The sequence below is a fragment of the Coregonus lavaretus genome (genome assembly GCF_964263955.1).
Source record: "Coregonus lavaretus genome assembly, chromosome: 20".
NCBI classification, from domain to species: Eukaryota; Metazoa; Chordata; class Actinopteri; order Salmoniformes; family Salmonidae; genus Coregonus; species Coregonus lavaretus.
Window position 1 is genome coordinate 16,751,105 of NC_140007.1, and position 17,954 is coordinate 16,769,058.

General features: G+C 43.6%; 1 protein-coding gene across 6 annotated transcripts in view; it reads right to left on the reverse strand.

Annotated features, from left to right (window-relative positions):
* Positions 1 to 17,484, reverse strand: part of dennd2da (DENN/MADD domain containing 2Da) — a 43,720-nt gene extending 26,236 nt beyond the window's left edge. Inside the window, exons 1-4 of one of the 6 annotated variants that reach the window (XM_084185114.1) lie at positions 17,334 to 17,484; positions 9,645 to 9,717; positions 9,247 to 9,333; positions 9,026 to 9,118 (exon numbers count right to left, since the gene is read on the reverse strand). In XM_084185114.1, the coding sequence (XP_084041240.1) occupies positions 9,026 to 9,118; positions 9,247 to 9,333; positions 9,645 to 9,702 (238 nt within the window). In that variant the 5' untranslated portion in view covers positions 9,703 to 9,717; positions 17,334 to 17,484. Of the gene's footprint in view, positions 1 to 2,921; positions 3,251 to 9,025; positions 9,119 to 9,246; positions 9,334 to 9,644; positions 9,718 to 17,100 lie in introns of those variants that run through there. The other 5 variants (XM_084185113.1, XM_084185116.1, XM_084185115.1 and 2 more) reach the window with 5 other exon arrangements.
* Between the last annotated feature and the right edge of the window lie 470 nt (positions 17,485 to 17,954).

Sequence of the window (17,954 nt, forward strand, 5' to 3'; positions counted from 1 at the left end):
AGACAGAGGGGCGCTGTTTTGTTTGCTTGGATGCTTTCTCCTGTGAGATACATTCAGCCTCTTGCGAATTGAAGGAAAGTTATGAAACACAGAGAGACTAAATATATTTTGTAGGGTTTTTTCTTGGTCATTTTTTGGGGGAAGCCTGGCATCCCTTGGCATCCACGAATACATGCCACTGCTTTTCCAACAGACAACAACCAAATGAATACCTGAACTATTTTTCCTAGTTCCTGAGCTGCCAAAAGAAAGATGTAAACAAACGCTGTCTTCTAGAGACTCATCCTCTAATTCCTAAACCTACCACAGCTCCTACGTTTATCCAAACTGATCTAAGTTCAACAGTCTCAGTATGTTCACAAATGTTTGAACACGCATAAAGAGATTAAACATCACCTAATCATTACCACATACCTACTCAACTTATTTTCACCAGAACACTGACCGTTTCTCGCCATTTTACGCCTCTTCTCACAGTTATTCAAATGGACTGTCTTGCTAGCTGCACTACAGACACATTTACAGGACACATCATTTGCACCTGACAAAGTCTGATAAGCTCTGTGTGGGTCTAAATAAATCGCTGGGAAACATGACAGTTGGGGCATTACTTTTTACATATATTTGCCTTTTTCTGTCCAGCAATTGGATGTGGTCCAACCCCTTCTTTTTCTACATATGTATTTACCACCAATTTCAAAGCTCAATATAGGAAACACACTTGGACCTCCAAGGAGGTTTTTCGTTCAGACCTAAACACTGAACAAATACTGACTTTAGTTTTAAAAAGCTAAATTGCACACCTAACTCAATTAGTCCACTAATCACCAAGCCCTTCATTTTTTGAATCAGATGGGCTAGTTCTGGAATTCATAAAATAAGTGGAACTGGCTGGGTTACTTGAAAATAGGAACAGCAAGGCTTACATACTGCGTAGGTGTAAATAACAGCCATTCTCCATCACAGGGCGTGCTGCCTTCCCCTACGGCTATATAACATGTTACAACATAATCTCTGGCAGCCAGCAAGCCTCAACTCCATCCAAAAGAGGGATGGGTAACTTTATTCTGGCATGACTCTCACTCCTGCTTTCTCTCACTCTCAAGCTCACTCTCTGCTTCCCTAAACCTTTACCTGAATGTAATGTACTAAAGTATTATTGCACTTGAGATATGACCATAATAGTTTGCTAAAGTCCGTGCTTCATGGTTTTGGTCCTGTGGCTTCAAAAAGGTACACCAAACCCATCTCACTCGTCTCTAATTCATTTTTGTGTCAACAGCCACATTCCAGTCCCTAATATGTGCAGTCAGCTGTTAAAGGTCCCTGTAATGCCATAATAGTCAACCAGCTGCAATTTATTTTAAAGGTGCAATGGCCTTCAAAGGGAGGGATCATCTGTAGCATGGGCAGTGGTGTAAAAATTACCCAATTGTCATATTTGAGTAAAAGTAAAGATACCTTAAGTACTTTACACCACTGAGCATGGGTTACTAAATCAAGGCAATAAACTAGTAGAAACCAGACAGTTGGACTACAAATAGAAAAATATAAGTCTTGACTATATCACAAGTGAGGTGGAAACGTATGGAATGTATGTTTTAACAAGGGAGTGATGTTGATTTACAATGTTAGAATGAAGAAAACCCCCATCAAATATAACTGACTATGATTTGATGGCAACAGACTATCAGGAGCTTGTTAGTTGTTAGCCTTGTAGATCAAATACAAATGTTTGAAAACAGACAGCCCACATCAAAAGGGTGAAACTGTTCTGAAGCCCATAACGTTGAGCATAAACTGGACAGAATAAGCCCAATTAAAGTGTTTATTTGTTTGTGATGCACTAATATGCAAAATCCTAATACTTGGTCTACAAGCCAACATTAACATTGCATACATTTAAATACATATAGTTAGGTCTACTCAACCTAGCCAGTATTCGACTTAAGTTTATTTATTCTCTCTAGTCGGAACGGTGTTAGGCTATACCAAAATGTGGACAGCCAGAGCCTGGCGCGGTATATGGCTGAGAAAACGTGCCTCAATCCAGGGATGGAATATGTCGCTGTACTACTAATTATCCCGAAATGATGAATGCTAAATCGAGATGATTGGAATACTGCTACCGGAAGTGTTGAATCCAATGGGTTGATTTAGCATTAGCTAGCCTAACATGTTGACGAAAACAGCAGTTTAATTAAAAACGAGCAGTATTTCAATCTTCTCCATGTATAATTTTGGATAATTAGGAGTACAGGGCCCTCTCCCATCCCTGGATTGAGGTACATTTTCCGAGGCCTGTCTCCCTCCAGTTCTTGCAGTGTCCTGATCATGGCAGTCTGCTGTTCAGAGTTTACTGGGAAGCTGTAATAACGGTGCTTTCAATCCAACTGGGAAATCGGGGGAAACAACGATGTCAAATCATGACGTCAGTGATGTTCAGGTCGGAAAGTCAAAGCTTTAGAAATATGCCCTAGTTCCCGACTTGGAATTCATAGTTGGATGACTGTTCGAAGCGATTTTTCCCAAGTTCCCAGTTGCCCTGAACGCACTGAAGTCGGAGATTTCCGAGGTCCAGTTGTTTTGAACGCCGCATTATAGGCTACTCAGCCCAGCTTCATGCGTAGTAGCAATACTAGGCTACACTTGCCACACCATGTTCAGTCAATAGAAAAGCTGTTCAGGTTCTTTGCTTCGCTCAACAAGAGTCTTGTCATTGGAAAGCATTTTCCCATGGCAAATGAAAACTTGACACAGCTACAATGTTGCATTAGCCTATCACTTGCTGGCACCGGCGGAGTCGGACCGCGAGTTGTGACTTCATTGAAACAGCTTTTACAGTTGAAGTAAACTACTTAAATTTTTATGACACATTTTTAAGACTATACATTAGGCTGATGTAATGATAGTCGACTCACTCCATCTCTGCTTCATATGTTTTAGTCCATGTGTTTTTCGAATCCTCCTCTTCACCTCATCTCCACTCATAACTCTCACAAGCTTAACACTCAATGCGATCTTATTTCCCTGGATTGTTTCCTCAGACTATTTGTTTTATCGACCCCATTCCGTTTGTAGCGAAAGGAGACTACACAACTCATGCTGTCCACGGGTTGGCTTCGCTGGAAGTCGAGCTGCACTGTAAGTGTACGCATGCGCGCGCCTATGTTTGAGCGATTGTCACCCTTTTCCCTTCACGTGGATGTGCTTCATCGGACACAATTACGCGCTACCAATGTTTATAACTAATCCTTTGATAGTAACTGTAGAATTACAGGTAATCGCATCTCGTGAGTCAAGAAGACAATAGTAAAAATATAGCTGCGAGCAGCAATGAACGGGGTTCACAGGATGACAGAAAGGACACAAGATCAGTTGGATAACAAAGCAAGCACTCTATCATGTAGGAACTATCTTACATTATGTGCAATCAGTGATGGCATTATGAGAAGATTAAAGTATTTTTAGCATTAGCATATGTGCTAAAGTGCATCTATAGGTACAGTGTGGCCATATTTGAATGCTGCAACAATATTTTCTCAAACCATTAAAGACAATGTAATGAGTCTAAATACATTTACATTTTTACATTTTTAGTCATTTAGCAGACGCTCTTATCCAGAGCGATTTACAGTTAGTGAGTGCATACATTTTTCATACTGGCCCCCAGTGAATCTGACATATGGTTCATGAAGAGAAGATGATTGCAGATGAAGAATGAGTTGTTAATAGTTTCCTTGTTTTTTGACACATCAATACCAAATTCAGTGTGGTTTAACTTAAGGACATCCATGATAGCGATGACAAGTTTCAATTTACAGTGGTTTAAATGAACATATAAAATCAGATTTAGGATTTGTCAGTAACTCAGCCAACACTTGACCAATCACTTAGCTTTTCTCAAACTAAGTTAAGACAGGTACCATGGGCCTACATTCCATTTGCTGTAATTTGGTCCTATGGTTCATGAGAAGAAGATTTTAAGTATTTTTTTTGCATATTAGTATATGTGCTAATATGAATCTACTGATATAGATAGTGTGGCCATCTTTGAATGCAGTAACATTATTTTCTCAAACTCTTTAGGGACTATTGTGATGAGTTCAAAGACAACATTTGGAGTGATTTTTTTGGGGATTATTTTAAGCATTAGCATTACATAATCAAAAAAGTGAATTGTTAATAGTTTCCTCATTTTATAAGACATCAATGCCAAACCTAACATGGTTCATCATGGTAATGTCTTTGATGACGCTAAACAGTTTCATGTTGAAAGGCCATTATGAAATGGATTTACAAAGGACTTAAATGGACATGTAAAATCGGATTTCCTGATTTATGAATAACTCTGCCATCTCTTTACCAGTCCATTTGGAGTTATTTGGACATATGGTTTATGAGAAGACGTTTTTCAAAAGTTTTCTAAAATGTCCAATATAGAGTAAAATCTTTCCTGACAGTCCTTATTAATTCCCATTAAGGCAAATTTGGCCACCATGAGGAAAGATACTTACATACAAAGTTAGAAGTCTCTAGGTCAAACGGGGCGGGGATATGAGGGTTTAAGTGAGACTGCCTATAACAGCACTGTCATCAAGGCAAAGGGTGGCTATTTGAAGAATCTCAAATATGAAATATATTTTGATTTGTTTTTGTTTTGCTTACTACATTATTCCATATGTGTTATTTCATAGTTTTGATGTCTTCACTATTATTATACAATGTAGAAAATAGTAAAAATAAAGAAAAACCCTTGAATGAGTAGGTGTGTCCAAACCTTTGACTGGTACTGTATGTGGTTAGCTGTTATGTAAAAAAGCTATCCAGGCGTTGTAAGATATGGCATACGTCAGCAAAGTCTGAGCAGGGGAACACAACCCATATGTTATAGCATTCTGGTGCTCGACTGCACAGTCGATGACGTGGCACTCAACCATTGGTTGATGCATGCAACGTCTGAGCAGGGGAACGTGACCATCATCATGTTAGCTGTTTGTCTTTCACATGCTTTTTTATGAGGGGATTCGATTAATCTGGCCCGGGTGGGCGTAGTTTGCACCGGGTGAAAAGTGATGAAAACTAGTTTGAAAATTAGAACATAGATTTTATGGAAAAGAGATGACAAATTACTGTTCGATTTGAGCAGGGCGCGCCTCCCTCACCGGTTTCTCCCCAGTCACATGATGGGCCATAGCCCGGTGCAACCCGGGCCAGTTTAATGGAATTCTGTCTATGCTTTTACAGGTGTGCTTCTCCTACTGAGGTAAAACAACGACTAATCATCAAGCACATGTCCTGAGATGCAAATTATTAATCATTCAAGTAATTACACTGTTGTTGTTTTTTAAGAAAAGCAGACAAAACATATTTAATCCCTATTAATCAGTCTTTAAAAGTTTTCTTCCTTGAATAGCCTAATATTACTGGTTCACAGCCATAAATAAAGTGACCCTTTTTGTTTTCAGTGCAGTTATGTAGGCCTACGAGTGCACGTAAAAACAGTGAATTATTGCTGTGAATTGCAAGTGAGAGGAAATTGAAGAACACGCCAACGTGTGGTCTCCAAACGTATTCCTAGATGTTACCAACTTGTATTTTGAACAGACGGTAGTAGCCTACATTATCAAATTCCACTAATAGTTATATAATGATGGTTCTCACCATGAATTGCCCTCTCTCCATCTCCTCTTTTTAACCCAAGATCCTACATGCACAAGCTATCCCATACACTTATTCTCTACACACATTTGGCGCAGATCAGTGATGTGACATTATTCAACACATACAGTGAAGCATCATCCTGGACTTCCTGAAGGGCCACCCCCAGGTGGTGAGGGTAGGCAACAACACATCCGCCACGTTGACCCTCAACACAGGGGCCCCTCAGGGGTGTGTGCTTAGTCCCCTCCTGTACTCCCTGTTCACCCACAACTGCTTGGCCGCACACGACTCCAACACCATCATTAAGATTGCTCACGGTGGTGGTTAGCCTGATCACGGACGATGATGAGACAGCCTATAGGGAGGACTTCAGTGACCTGGCAGTGTGGTGCCAGGACAACCACCTCTCCCTCAACATCAGCAAGACAAAGGACTACAGGAAATGGAAGGCAGAGCGCGCCCCCATCCACATTGACAGGGCTGTAGTGGAGCGGGACGAGAGCTTCAAGTTCCTCAGTGTCCACATCTCTAAGGAATTATCGTGGTCCACACACACCAACACAGTCGTGAAGAAGGCACAACAATGCCTCTTCCCCCTCAGGAGGCTGAAAAGATTTGGCATGGGCTTTCAGATCCTCAAAACGTTCTACAGCTGCACCGTTGAGAGCAACTTGACTGGCTGCATCACCGCTTGGTACGGCAACTGCTTAGCATCCAACCGCAAGGCGCTACAGAGGGTAATGCGTACGGCCCAGTACATCACTGAGGCCATACTCCCTGCCATCCAGGACCACTATACCAGGCGGTGTCAGATGAAGGCCCTAAAAATTGTCAAAGACTCCAGCCACACAAGTAATAGACTGTTCCCTCTACTACCGCAAGGCAAGCGGTACCAATACACCAAGTCTGGAACAAACAGGACCCTGACCAGCTTCTACCCACAAGCCATAAGACTGCTAAACAGTTTGTCTGCTATTGGTAAACTATTTAACTATCTGCATTGACCCTTTTTGCACTGTCACGCTCTGGCTCCGGGACTTTGTATGTTGAGCCAGGGTGTGTTCGTTTCGTTGTGTTCTGTTTGGTTGGGTTGTTCTATGTGGTTGTATTTCTTTGTTTGGATGAGTGACTCCCAATCAGAGGTAACGAGTGTCAGCTGTTTGGCTCGTTGTCTCTGATTGGGAGCCATATTTATAATGTCTGTTTTCACCTTGTGTTGGTGGGTTTTTGTTCCTTGTCAGTCATTGTCTGAGGACGTTACGTATCGTTTATTGTTTTGTATTCGTGTTTGCACTTTACTATTAAAGTATGTTCGCTCAACACGCTGCGCCTTGGTCCTCTCTAACCAACGATCGTGACAGAAAAACCCACCTTAACCAGATCAAGCAGCGTGACGAGGAGAGAGGATGGACGTGGGAGGAGATGATTGCGAGTCTGGCAAGAGGGAGAGAGGCCTGGGCCACGGGGAGGAGAGACCCCCAGGAAATTTTTAGGGGGGGGCTCACGACGTCGGGGCAGCAGGTGTACGGGTTAGAGCGGTGCAAAGCGTTGGCAGAGAAGGCCGCCAGGTTAGGGGGGCCACTGGGCACAGAGGAGAGGGAAAGTGTGGAGGCACGGCGAGAGGTACTAGGGTGTGTTACCAGTCCGGTCCGGCCCGTTCCTGATCCCTGCGTGGGGCCAGTGGTGTGTGTCCCCAGTACGGTCCGGCCTGTTCCTGCCATTCCCACCAAGGCAGTGGTGCGCGTCGTCAGCCCAGCCCGGCCTGTTCCTGCCATTCCCACCAAGTCAGTGGTGCACGTCGTCAGCCCAGCCCGGCCGGTTCCTGCCATTCCCACCAAGTCAGTGGTGTGCGTCGACAGCCCAGCCCGGCCTGTCCCTGCTCCACGCACCAAGCCTACGAGGTGCGTCGCCAGTCCAGCCCGGCCTGTCCCTGCTCCACGCACAAAGCCTACGGTGTGCGTCGCCAGCCCAGCCCGGCCTGTTCCTGCTCCACGCACAAAGCCTACGGTGTGCGTCGCCAGCCCAGCCCGGCCTGTCCCTGCTCCACGCACAAAGCCTACGGTGTGCGTCGCCAGCCCGACCCGGCCTGTTCCTGCCACTCGCACCAAACCAGGGGTGCGAGTCGCCAGCCTGGTCCAACCCGTTCCTGCTACTCGCACCAAGCCAGGGGTGCGAGGCGTCAGCCTGGTCCAGCCCGTTCCTGCTACTCGCACCAAACCAGGGAATGGAGTCGTCAGTCCGGTGAGGCCCGTTCCTGTTCCACGCACCAAGCCAGGGGCGCGTGTCGTCAGTCCGGCTCCGACCAGCGGGGCTAGACAGGACCAGGGGTACTTTGGGGGGTTGGAGAGGAGGTGGGGATCAGGGCCGGAGCCAGAACCACCGCCGAGGAGGTATGCCCACCCAGCCCTCCCTTGTTTAGCCCTTATTGAGGCGCGGTCGCAGTCCGCGCCTTTAGGGGGGGGTACTGTCACGCTCTGGCTCCGGGACTTTGTATGTTGAGCCAGGGTGTGTTCGTTTCGTTGTGTTCTGTTTGGTTGGGTTGTTCTATTTCTTTGTTTGGATGAGTGACTCCCAATCAGAGGTAACGAGTGTCAGCTGTTTGGCTCGTTGTCTCTGATTGGGAGCCATATTTATAATGTCTGTTTTCACCTTGTGTTGGTGGGTTTTTGTTCCTTGTCAGTCATTGTCTGAGGACGTTACGTATCGTTTATTGTTTTGTATTCGTGTTTGCACTTTACTATTAAAGTATGTTCGCTCAACACGCTGCGCCTTGGTCCTCTCTAACCAACGATCGTGACATGCACCAACTATTCTGACTCATCACATGCAAGTCAGTTAAGAACAAATTCTTATTTACAATGATGGCCTACCCTGGCCAAACCCGGATGACGCTGGGCCAATTGTGCGCCTCCCTATGGGTCTCCCAATCACGGCCGGATTGTGATACAGCCTGGAATCGAACCAGGGTCTGTAGTGACGCCTCTAGAACTGAGATGCAGTGCCTTAGACCGCTGCGCTACTCGGGAGCCCATCTATCCTGTTGCCTATCACTTTATCCTTACCTATAAGGTACATATCTACATCAATTACCTCGTACCCCTGCAGATCGACTCGGTACTGGTACCCACGTTTATATAGCCAAGTTATTGTTACTCATTGTGTATTTATTCCTCGTGTTATTATATTTTTATATTATTTCTCTTTTTTTCTCTCTGCATTGTTGGAAGGGCCAGTAAGTAAGCATTTCACTGTTAGTCTACACCTGTAGTTTATGAAGCATGTGATAATTAACATTTGATTTGATTTGATCATAGCATCCATGAGGTTGAGAATAGTTAGGTGAATAGTAAGGTATGTTTACTCTTTAACCGGTCAGCCATCGGCTGACGGGTGGGTCCTCCTGAGGCGCCCGTCACAGGAGCATCAACCTCCTCCCTCTCTTCTAGAACCCTCTCTAGAAGAAGAAGAACAACAACAACAATTCTTCCTTTACATGCATGGTCGGTATAACACTGTTCATGTTCAGAAGGAGAAGGAAAGAGAGAGAGAGCGATAGTAGATGTTTAGGTGATGGCCACTCACCCTTTCTTGAGGCCTCACGCACCGAGGAGTAGGACTGCAGCCCCCTCCGTCTAAATCCAGTCCCTCCACCATCTGTTAGTGGTTTACCTTGGATTGACATTAAGCATCAAGATGTTTTACTTCAACCTCTGTGATGTACATGAATGTGAAGGAATGTTTAATCACAGTTTAGAACAATTGACAGTAATGATGAATGTTCATACAAGTAATGTATGTATCAACTTGGCTAAAATAAAAATAAAATATGACACTCTGACACACCGTCAAGACAGATATATTTCTTTTTTTCATTAATTTGTTAAAAATGATATCCCCTCAACAGTCTTTGTCAAGGCAAGTGCCATCTGCCTGTTTTGACCACATGTGCCAGCGAATGGAAGGATGACACGGATGCTCACGTTTGAGATTAAAAGAGGAAAAGCTCCAGCTTCTTCTCTGAGGCTTTTCTCCCTCCATCCTAGCTCTCTTTGTCTGGAAGAGAGGGGGAGAAATAGTTTAGATTTGTTTTTATTTTTTAAATACAATTAATTGAAAGGAATGACTCAAATGTCAACTTCCAACCTTCATCTGCTTTTCAAGATTGTTTGCATTGATTGTTTTTTGTTTGTTAATTTTAGTCTGGGAAATATCATAGCAGCATCACATCTGGACCTCAAGCATCTGATTCCCTGTCTCATGATGAAGGTCATCCCTGTGTCACTACTATCCATTATCCATGCTCTCCCATCCGTCTGCCTGTCAGTTTCCATACTGTACCAGAAACACAGACTGTCTGTGCATACCACATCGGTCTGGATGGGAATGCATTTAACTAGACTATTTATAGCTGACCAAAATGACAGGACATGGGATGCCCCATGGGAAATCACCCTGATGATACAACCCCACAGCGTTGGGAGGGGATGCTAACGTTATGGCCTGGTTGTAGTCTCTCCAGACAGACGGGTTGCCTCCCCCAATGTTCCAATGTTCCGGCTTACACGTCTGTTGAAGTACCGGCGTCAGTTGGGACAGAGGACGAGTCGGAAATGGGATGTGCATCACCAGTGATGTCACTGCATTATCCGCTTGTTGCCCTAGCTAAACATGAGCACCGCATTTTAAACCCTGCTCACCCAACCTCGTGATTTGTTGGGAGAGTTGTCTGTCTGAAGATGACCTTCCCTGAAAATGTTTTCTACTCCTTTTGAAATGAGAACCCGACATCCTCCCAACCTTACGTTGGTCCAAGGTGTGGGATTTCCGAAACTAGCATGGTTGTGGAAACATTGTAGGAAGGTTGTGTGCTGTAGCTTAAGAATGACAGTTTGGGTTACACTGCCACTTTTTTCACAGAACAGGGTGTAGCATACCCTGTGATGGTAATGGTATATTTAGTGGCCCAGTAGGCCTATATAACATCATAAACAAGTGGACAGAGTCTTAAGTGTCTTTTCCTAATATTTGTCATAGCGTGATAATATGAAGATTCTTAATTGTAGGCTAAATCGGAGGCTAATAGAGTGTGAATGCCAACACACAAACCCTTGACTACAATGTACAGTTGAAGTCTGAGGTTTACATACACCTTAGCCAAATACATTTAAACTCAGTTTTTCACAATTCCTGATTTTTAATCCAAGTCAAAATTCCCTGTCTTAGGTCAGTTAGGATCACCACTTTATTTTAAGAATGTGAAATGTCAGAATAATAGTAGAGAGTATGATTTATTTCAGCTTTTATTTCTTTCATCACATTCCCAGTGGGTCAGAAGTTTACATACACTCAATTAGTATTTGGTAGCGTTGCCTTTAAATTGTTTAACTTGGGTAAAACGGTTTGGGTAGCCTTCCACAAGCTTCCCACAATAAGTTTGGTGGATTTTGGCCCATTCCTCCTGACAGAGCTGATGTAACCGAGTCAGGTTTGTAGGCCTCCTTGCTCGCACACGCTTTTTCAGTTCTGCCCACACATTTTCTATAGGATTGAGGTCAGGGCATTGTGACGGCCACTCCAATACCTTGACTTTGTTGTCCTTAAGCCATTTTGCCACAACTTTGGAAGTATGCTTGGGGTCATTGTCCATTTGAAAGACCCATTTGCAACCAAGCTTTAACTTCCTGACTGATGTCTTGAGATGTTGCTTCAATACAGTGAGGGAAAAAAGTATTTGATCCCCTGCTGATTTTGTACGTTTGCCCACTGACAAAGAAATGATCAGTCTATAATTTTAATGGTAGGTTTATTTGAACAGTGAGAGACAGAATAACAACAACAAAATCCAGAAAAACGCATGTCAAAAATGTTATAAATTGATTTGCATTTTAATGAGGGAAATAAGTATTTGACCCCCTCTCAATCAAAAAGATTTCTGGTTCCCAGGTGTCTTTTATACAGGTAACGAGCTGAGATTAGGAGCACAATCTTAAAGGGGGTGCTCCTAATCTCAGCTTGTTACCTGTATAAAAGACACCTGTCCACAGAAGCAATCAATCAATCAGATTCCAAACTCTTCACCATGGCCAAGACCAAAGAGCTCTCCAAGGATGTAATGGACAAGATTATAGATCTACACAAGGCTGGAATGGGCTACAAGACCATCGCCAAGCAACTTGGTGAGAAGGTGACAACAGTTGGTGCGATTATTCACAAATGGAAGAAACACAAAATAACTGTCAATCTCCCTCTGCCTGGGGCTCCATGCAAGATCTCACCTCGTGGAGTTGCAATGATCATGAGAACAGTGAGGAATTAGCCCAGAACTACACGGGAGGATCTTGTCAATGATCTCAAGGCAGCTTGGACCATAGTCACCAAGAAAACAATTGGTAACACACTACGCCGTGAAGGACTGAAATCCTGCAGCGCCCACAAGGTCCCCCTGCTCAAGAAAGCACATATAGAGGCCCGTCTGAAGTTTGCCAATGAACATATGAATGATTCAGAGGAGAACTGGGTGAAAGTGTTGTGGTCAGATGAGACCAAAATCGAGCTCTTTGGCATCAACTCAACTCGCCGTGTTTGAAGGAGGAGGAATGCTGCCTATGACCCCAAGAACACCATCTCCCCTGTCAAACATGGAGGTGGAAACATTATGCTTTGGGGGTGTTTTTCTGCTAAGGGGACAGAACAACTTCACCGCATCAAATGGACGATGGACGGGGCCATGTACTGTCAAATCTTGGGTGAGAACCTCCTTCCCTCAGCCAGGGCATTGAAAATGGGTCGTGGATGGGTATTCCAGCATGACAATGACCAAAAACACACGGCCAAGGCCAAGACAACAAAGGAGTGGCTCAAGAAGAAGCACATTAAGGTCCTGGAGTGGCCTAGCCAGTCTCCAGACCTTAATCCCATAGAAAATATGTGGAGGGAGCTGAAGGTTCGAGTTGCCAAACGTCAGCCTCGAAAACGTAATGACTTGGAGAAGATCAGCAAAGAAGAGTGGGACAAAATCCCTCCTGAAATGTGTGCAAACCTGGTGGCCAACTACAAGAAACGTCTGACCTCTGTGATTGCCAACAAGGGTTTTGCCACCAAGTACTAAGTCATGTTTTGCAGAGGAGTCAAATACTTATTTCCCTCATTAAAATGCAAATCAATTTATAACATTTTTTACATGCGTTTTTCATGATTTTTTTGTTGTTATTCTGTCTCTCACTGTTCAAATAAACCTAGCATTAAAATTATAGACTGATCATTTCTTTGTCAGTGGGCGAACGTACAAAATCAGCAGGGGATCAAATACTTTTTTCCCTCACTGTATATCCACATAATTTTCCTTCCTCATGATGCCATCTATTTTGTGAAGTGCACCAGTCCCTCTTGCAGCAAAGCACCCCCACAGCATGATGCTGCCACCCCCGTGCTTCACGGTTGGGATGGTGTTATTCAGCTTGCAAGAACCCCCTTTTTCCTCCAAACACAACAATGGTCATTATGGCCAAACAGTTCTATTTTTGTTTCATCAGACCAGAGGACATTTCTCCAAAAAGTACGATCTTTCTCCCCATGTGCAGTTGCAAACCATGGTTTGGCTTTTTTATGGCGGTTTTGGAGCAGTGGCTTCTTCCTTGCTGAGCGGCCTTTCAGGTTATGTCGATTTACGACTCGTTTTACTGTGGATATAGATACTTTTGTAAATGTTTCCTCCAGCATCTTCACAAGGTCCTTTGTTGTTGTTCTGGAATTGATTTGCACTTTTCGCACCAAAGTACGTTAATCTCTAGGAGACAGAACGCGTCTCCTTCCTGAGCGGTATGACGGCTGCGTGGTCCCATGGTGTTTATACTTGCGTACTATTGTTTGTACAGATGAACGTGGTACCTTCAGGAGTTTGGAAATTGCTCCCAAGGATGAACCAGACTTGTGGAGGTCTACAATTATTTTTCTGAGGTCTTGGCGGATTTCTTTTGATTTTCCCATGATGTCAAGCAAAGAGGCACTGAGTTTGAAGGTAGGCCTTGAAATACATCCACAGGTACTCCTCCAATTGATTCATATGATGTCAATTAGCCTATCAGAAGCTTCTAAAGCCATGACATCATTTTCTGGAATTTTCCAAGCTATTTAAAGGCACCGTCAACTTAATGTATATAAACTTCTGACCCACTGGAATTGTGATACAGTGAATTATAAGTGAAAAAATCTCTGTAAACAATTGTTTGAAAAATTACTTGTGTCATGCACAAAGTAGATGTCCTAACCGACTTGCCAAAACTATAGTTTGTTAACAAGAAATTTGTGGAGTGGTTGAAAAATGAGTTTTAATGACTCCAACCTAAGTGAATGTAAACCTCCGACTTCAACTGTACATCCAGGTCCAATTGTTATTATTTTTGTATTTTACCCCCTTTTTGGATCTTGTCTCATCGCTGCAACTCCCCAACGGGCTCGGGAGGCAAAGGTCGAGTCATGTGTCCTCCGAAACATGACCCGCCAAACCGCACTTCTTAACAGCCACCCGCACCCATGTGTCGGAGGAAACACCGTTCAACTGACGACCAAGGAGTTGCTAGAGTGCGATGAGCCAAGTAAAGCCCCCCCTGGCGAAACCCTCCCCTAACCCGGACAACGCTGGGCCCATTGTGCGCCGCCCTATGGGACACCAGATCACGGTCGGTTGTGATACAGCCCGGGATCAAACCCAGGTCTGTAGTGATGCCTCTAGCACTGCGATGCAGTGCCTTAGACCGCTGCACCACTCGGGGGGCCCCATCCAGGTCTATTTTTACTGACACCTAAGTCAAAACAATATCTATACTGAACAAAAATATAAACACAACATGCAACAATTTCAACGATTTTACTGAGTTACAGTTTATATAAGGAAATAAGTCGATTTAAATAAATAAATTAGGCCCTAATCTATGGATTTCACATGACTGGGAGGGCATAGGCCCACCTACTGGGGAGCCAGGTCCGGCCATTCAGAATGAGTTTTTCCCCACAAACTGGCTTTATTACAGACAGAAATACTCCTCAGTTTCATCAGCTGTCCAGGGGGCTAGTCTCAGACGATCCCGCAGGTGAAGAAGTCGGATGTGGAATTCCTGGGCTGGCGTGGTTACACGTGGTCTGCGGTTGTGAGGCCGGTTGGACTTACTGCCAAATTCTCTAAAATGATGTTGGAGGTGGCATATGGTAGAGAAATGAACATTCAAATCTCTGGCAACAGCTCTGGTGGACATTCATGCAGTCAGCATGCCAATTGCACACTCCCTCAAAACTTGAGACTTCTGTGGCATTGTGTTGTGTGACAAAACTGCACATTTTAGAGTGGCCTTTTAATGGCCCCTGCACAAGGTGCACCTGTGTAATGATCGTGCTGTTTAATCAGCTTCTTGATATGTCAAATCTATCAGGTGGATGGATTATCTTGGCAAAAGAGAAATGCTCACTAACAGGGATGTAAACACATTTGTGCACACAATTTGAGAGAAGTAAGCTTTTTGTGCACATGGAACATTTCTGGGATCTTTTATTTCAGCTTATAAAACATGGGATCAACACTTTACATGTTGCGTTTATATTTTTGTTCAGTATAAAGTCTGCATCTGCGGTCTTCTGAGTATAGAGGGAATTGCTCCTAACCGTCCATTCTAGATTCTGGCCATGCCGACCTCTTGGGATCTGCTGTCCAGTGAAATGTGACTGTGTGTACGACAAGGGCCACCCCTCTTCGCAAGAGCAAACACTGAGGCGGTATTTTAAGCCTCTGGGAACTCGGGGGCTGGACATTGTGTGTCTGAACTCTCAGTGACAGGCCTGGCCTGTACACATTCACCCACCCTCGGGCTCTCTGTCCACTGTTCACTTTGAATCTAACCAGTAGCCTGCTGTAGGTACTGTACCTATTCCCAGACTCAACATTTGGCTCGATTCCAATGCAGATTGTGTGAAATTAACTTTGGTCAGATTCTGTGTCCTGTTCTCATACACACTACCCTCCTTCTAAAAGCAGAGTTAACCAGAGTTCACCAACTGACAAGCCCCTACTAGTCCCAGCGTCGACGTCACTCACTATCCCAATAACAGGTTATTAAGTATCATGAACACCTGCTTTTTCACCCACTGAAGTGTATTAGCACAATTCAAATATCTGCCTTGGTGTTAACTCTCTTTATAATCTTCTCTCTCTCTTTTACCTAATCTCCTGAGTAATGGTAGTTGCTGGTAATCTGATTGAAGATTAGGTTAGAAAACAAATCCGACACATTTTGCGCTTGCCGTATGCTGCAGCTCGTGGTTGTGTAATATTAGGACACTAGGAAAGAAGACAGATCTAACACAATATTGTTATGTCATGTATTATTTTATTATTACTTACCTTTTTATTTCATTATTTGATCATATTTGTTTATAAAAAGCTTAAATGCAACAAGCTAACTCAGTTGAGCCAACAATGAACTAAGTCTATATATTGGGCTTTTACAGTGGCTGCAATGTAGTACAGTACTGCTCTTTGCTGTATATAGTGAGTTGTTCCCCGCGGCGAAGACATGGATGTCGATTAAGGCAGCCCTCCGCACCTCTCTGATTCAGAGGGGTTGTGTTAAATGCGGAAGACACATTTCAATTGAATGCATTCAGTTGTACAACTGACTAGATATCCCCCTTTCCCTTTCTCTTTACCGTCAGCATTGCAGAGTGTAACCGAAACCTATGGAGGGCACTGAAACACAAGCACTGTCTTGAGTCACAACCACCTGTGGCACAAATATTGTCCTTTTGAATAAAGCATGTGGATAATGTTGTATTGCCTAAAATTCACTCAAATAAGACTGTATTTATAGCAAGTCTAATGTCTTTGTTTCTTTATAACAAGAGGAAGTCACCAACCGAAGTGGTTGTGCTGTTACAACTAGTCACAGGAAGTAAAAGTGAAATTGTGTAATTTTGATAGCACCAGCACCCTGTCAAGTAGATCACACATTTCTCCTCTCTTCCCGTCATGATGTTTATTGACGGGAAATTGTGAGATGTCAAAGTATTTTAAATGTACCTCTTGCACAACTATTGAGATGATGCTAAAGAAATACGCTATGGCAAAAATTATCAAGGGTTCGATTAAAACAGAATACACAATACACTCTCACTCGATCTAACCCCCTGCAAACTGAGCAATAGTTTACACACTTAGTGATTCTTTTCAGGTTTTTGTTTTCTTTCTCTATCAGGTATTTATCTTACATTTACAGTGTATTTACCAATATCCATTTTGCTTTACTTTGCATAGTGCAACATTATTTCTGTGCCTCTAATCATAGGCCTAGGCCAGAATCCCACAGGTCACGCTGCGTAATGCAACCTTGAACTCAACACACGTAGAACACAGTTGAAATGGGTCAGACCGACTAACATACCGGTACTCACCAAGGTGCAATCTCTTGCCCAGTCAGAATCAACCTGTAGGTATATCTACTGATCTTGTCCTCAAATTTTTGTTGATAGAACAATCCACTGGTTGGTTCGTTTTGTAGGTCAACTATGCAGTTCACTTCTACCCAGGCAGACACCACTGCTAGAGTAAATGGCAGCGGACCATTCTGTCAAGTTGAAGCCCTCACACCTCTCTCTCACTCTCTCTCAATTCTGTCCTTCCTTACCTCTTTACTTTCAACCTGTATTTTTTATTTCCTTTATTTATTTTGTTCGTACTCTCCCCGTCGGTTTAGCAGTTCTAAAGGCTGCTGGTGCCCTGCGGTATGAGGAAGTGTGCATGTTGACAGTGTGTACAATACACGCCTCGGTTAGTAGAAGCAGACTTTACACTTTAACCCAGGCCCAAGGGAATTTCCTCTTTCAATATGAGTTGTGACTACTGCACATGCATCTGTATACATCATACATAGACAGGTGTGTATCATGTATCACCAATCTCTCAAGTTCACTCCTTATCCTCCCTTCGCAGGTTATCGTCGACAACCAAGTAATGCTGCTGAAAGTTGCTATCCCTTTCTCTAACCAAATCATTTCTGACACACTTTTGCCTATCCATTTGAAACACAGCACTCTACTTTATGGGAAGTTATGTCTGCCAGCTAAATAGGGTTGTGAAATGGACTACAACATGAATGCGCAACGTCCTTCATGAACATTTATGTCAGTGGTAAGCTACAGGAAGTAGCTGTAGATGAACTAAACTGCATACTGGTTCTCCTCTATGTGAGAGTGCGTTACGATTTGTTATCTCAGTCATCTACATGTTGTTGTTGTGTCCCTCCTAC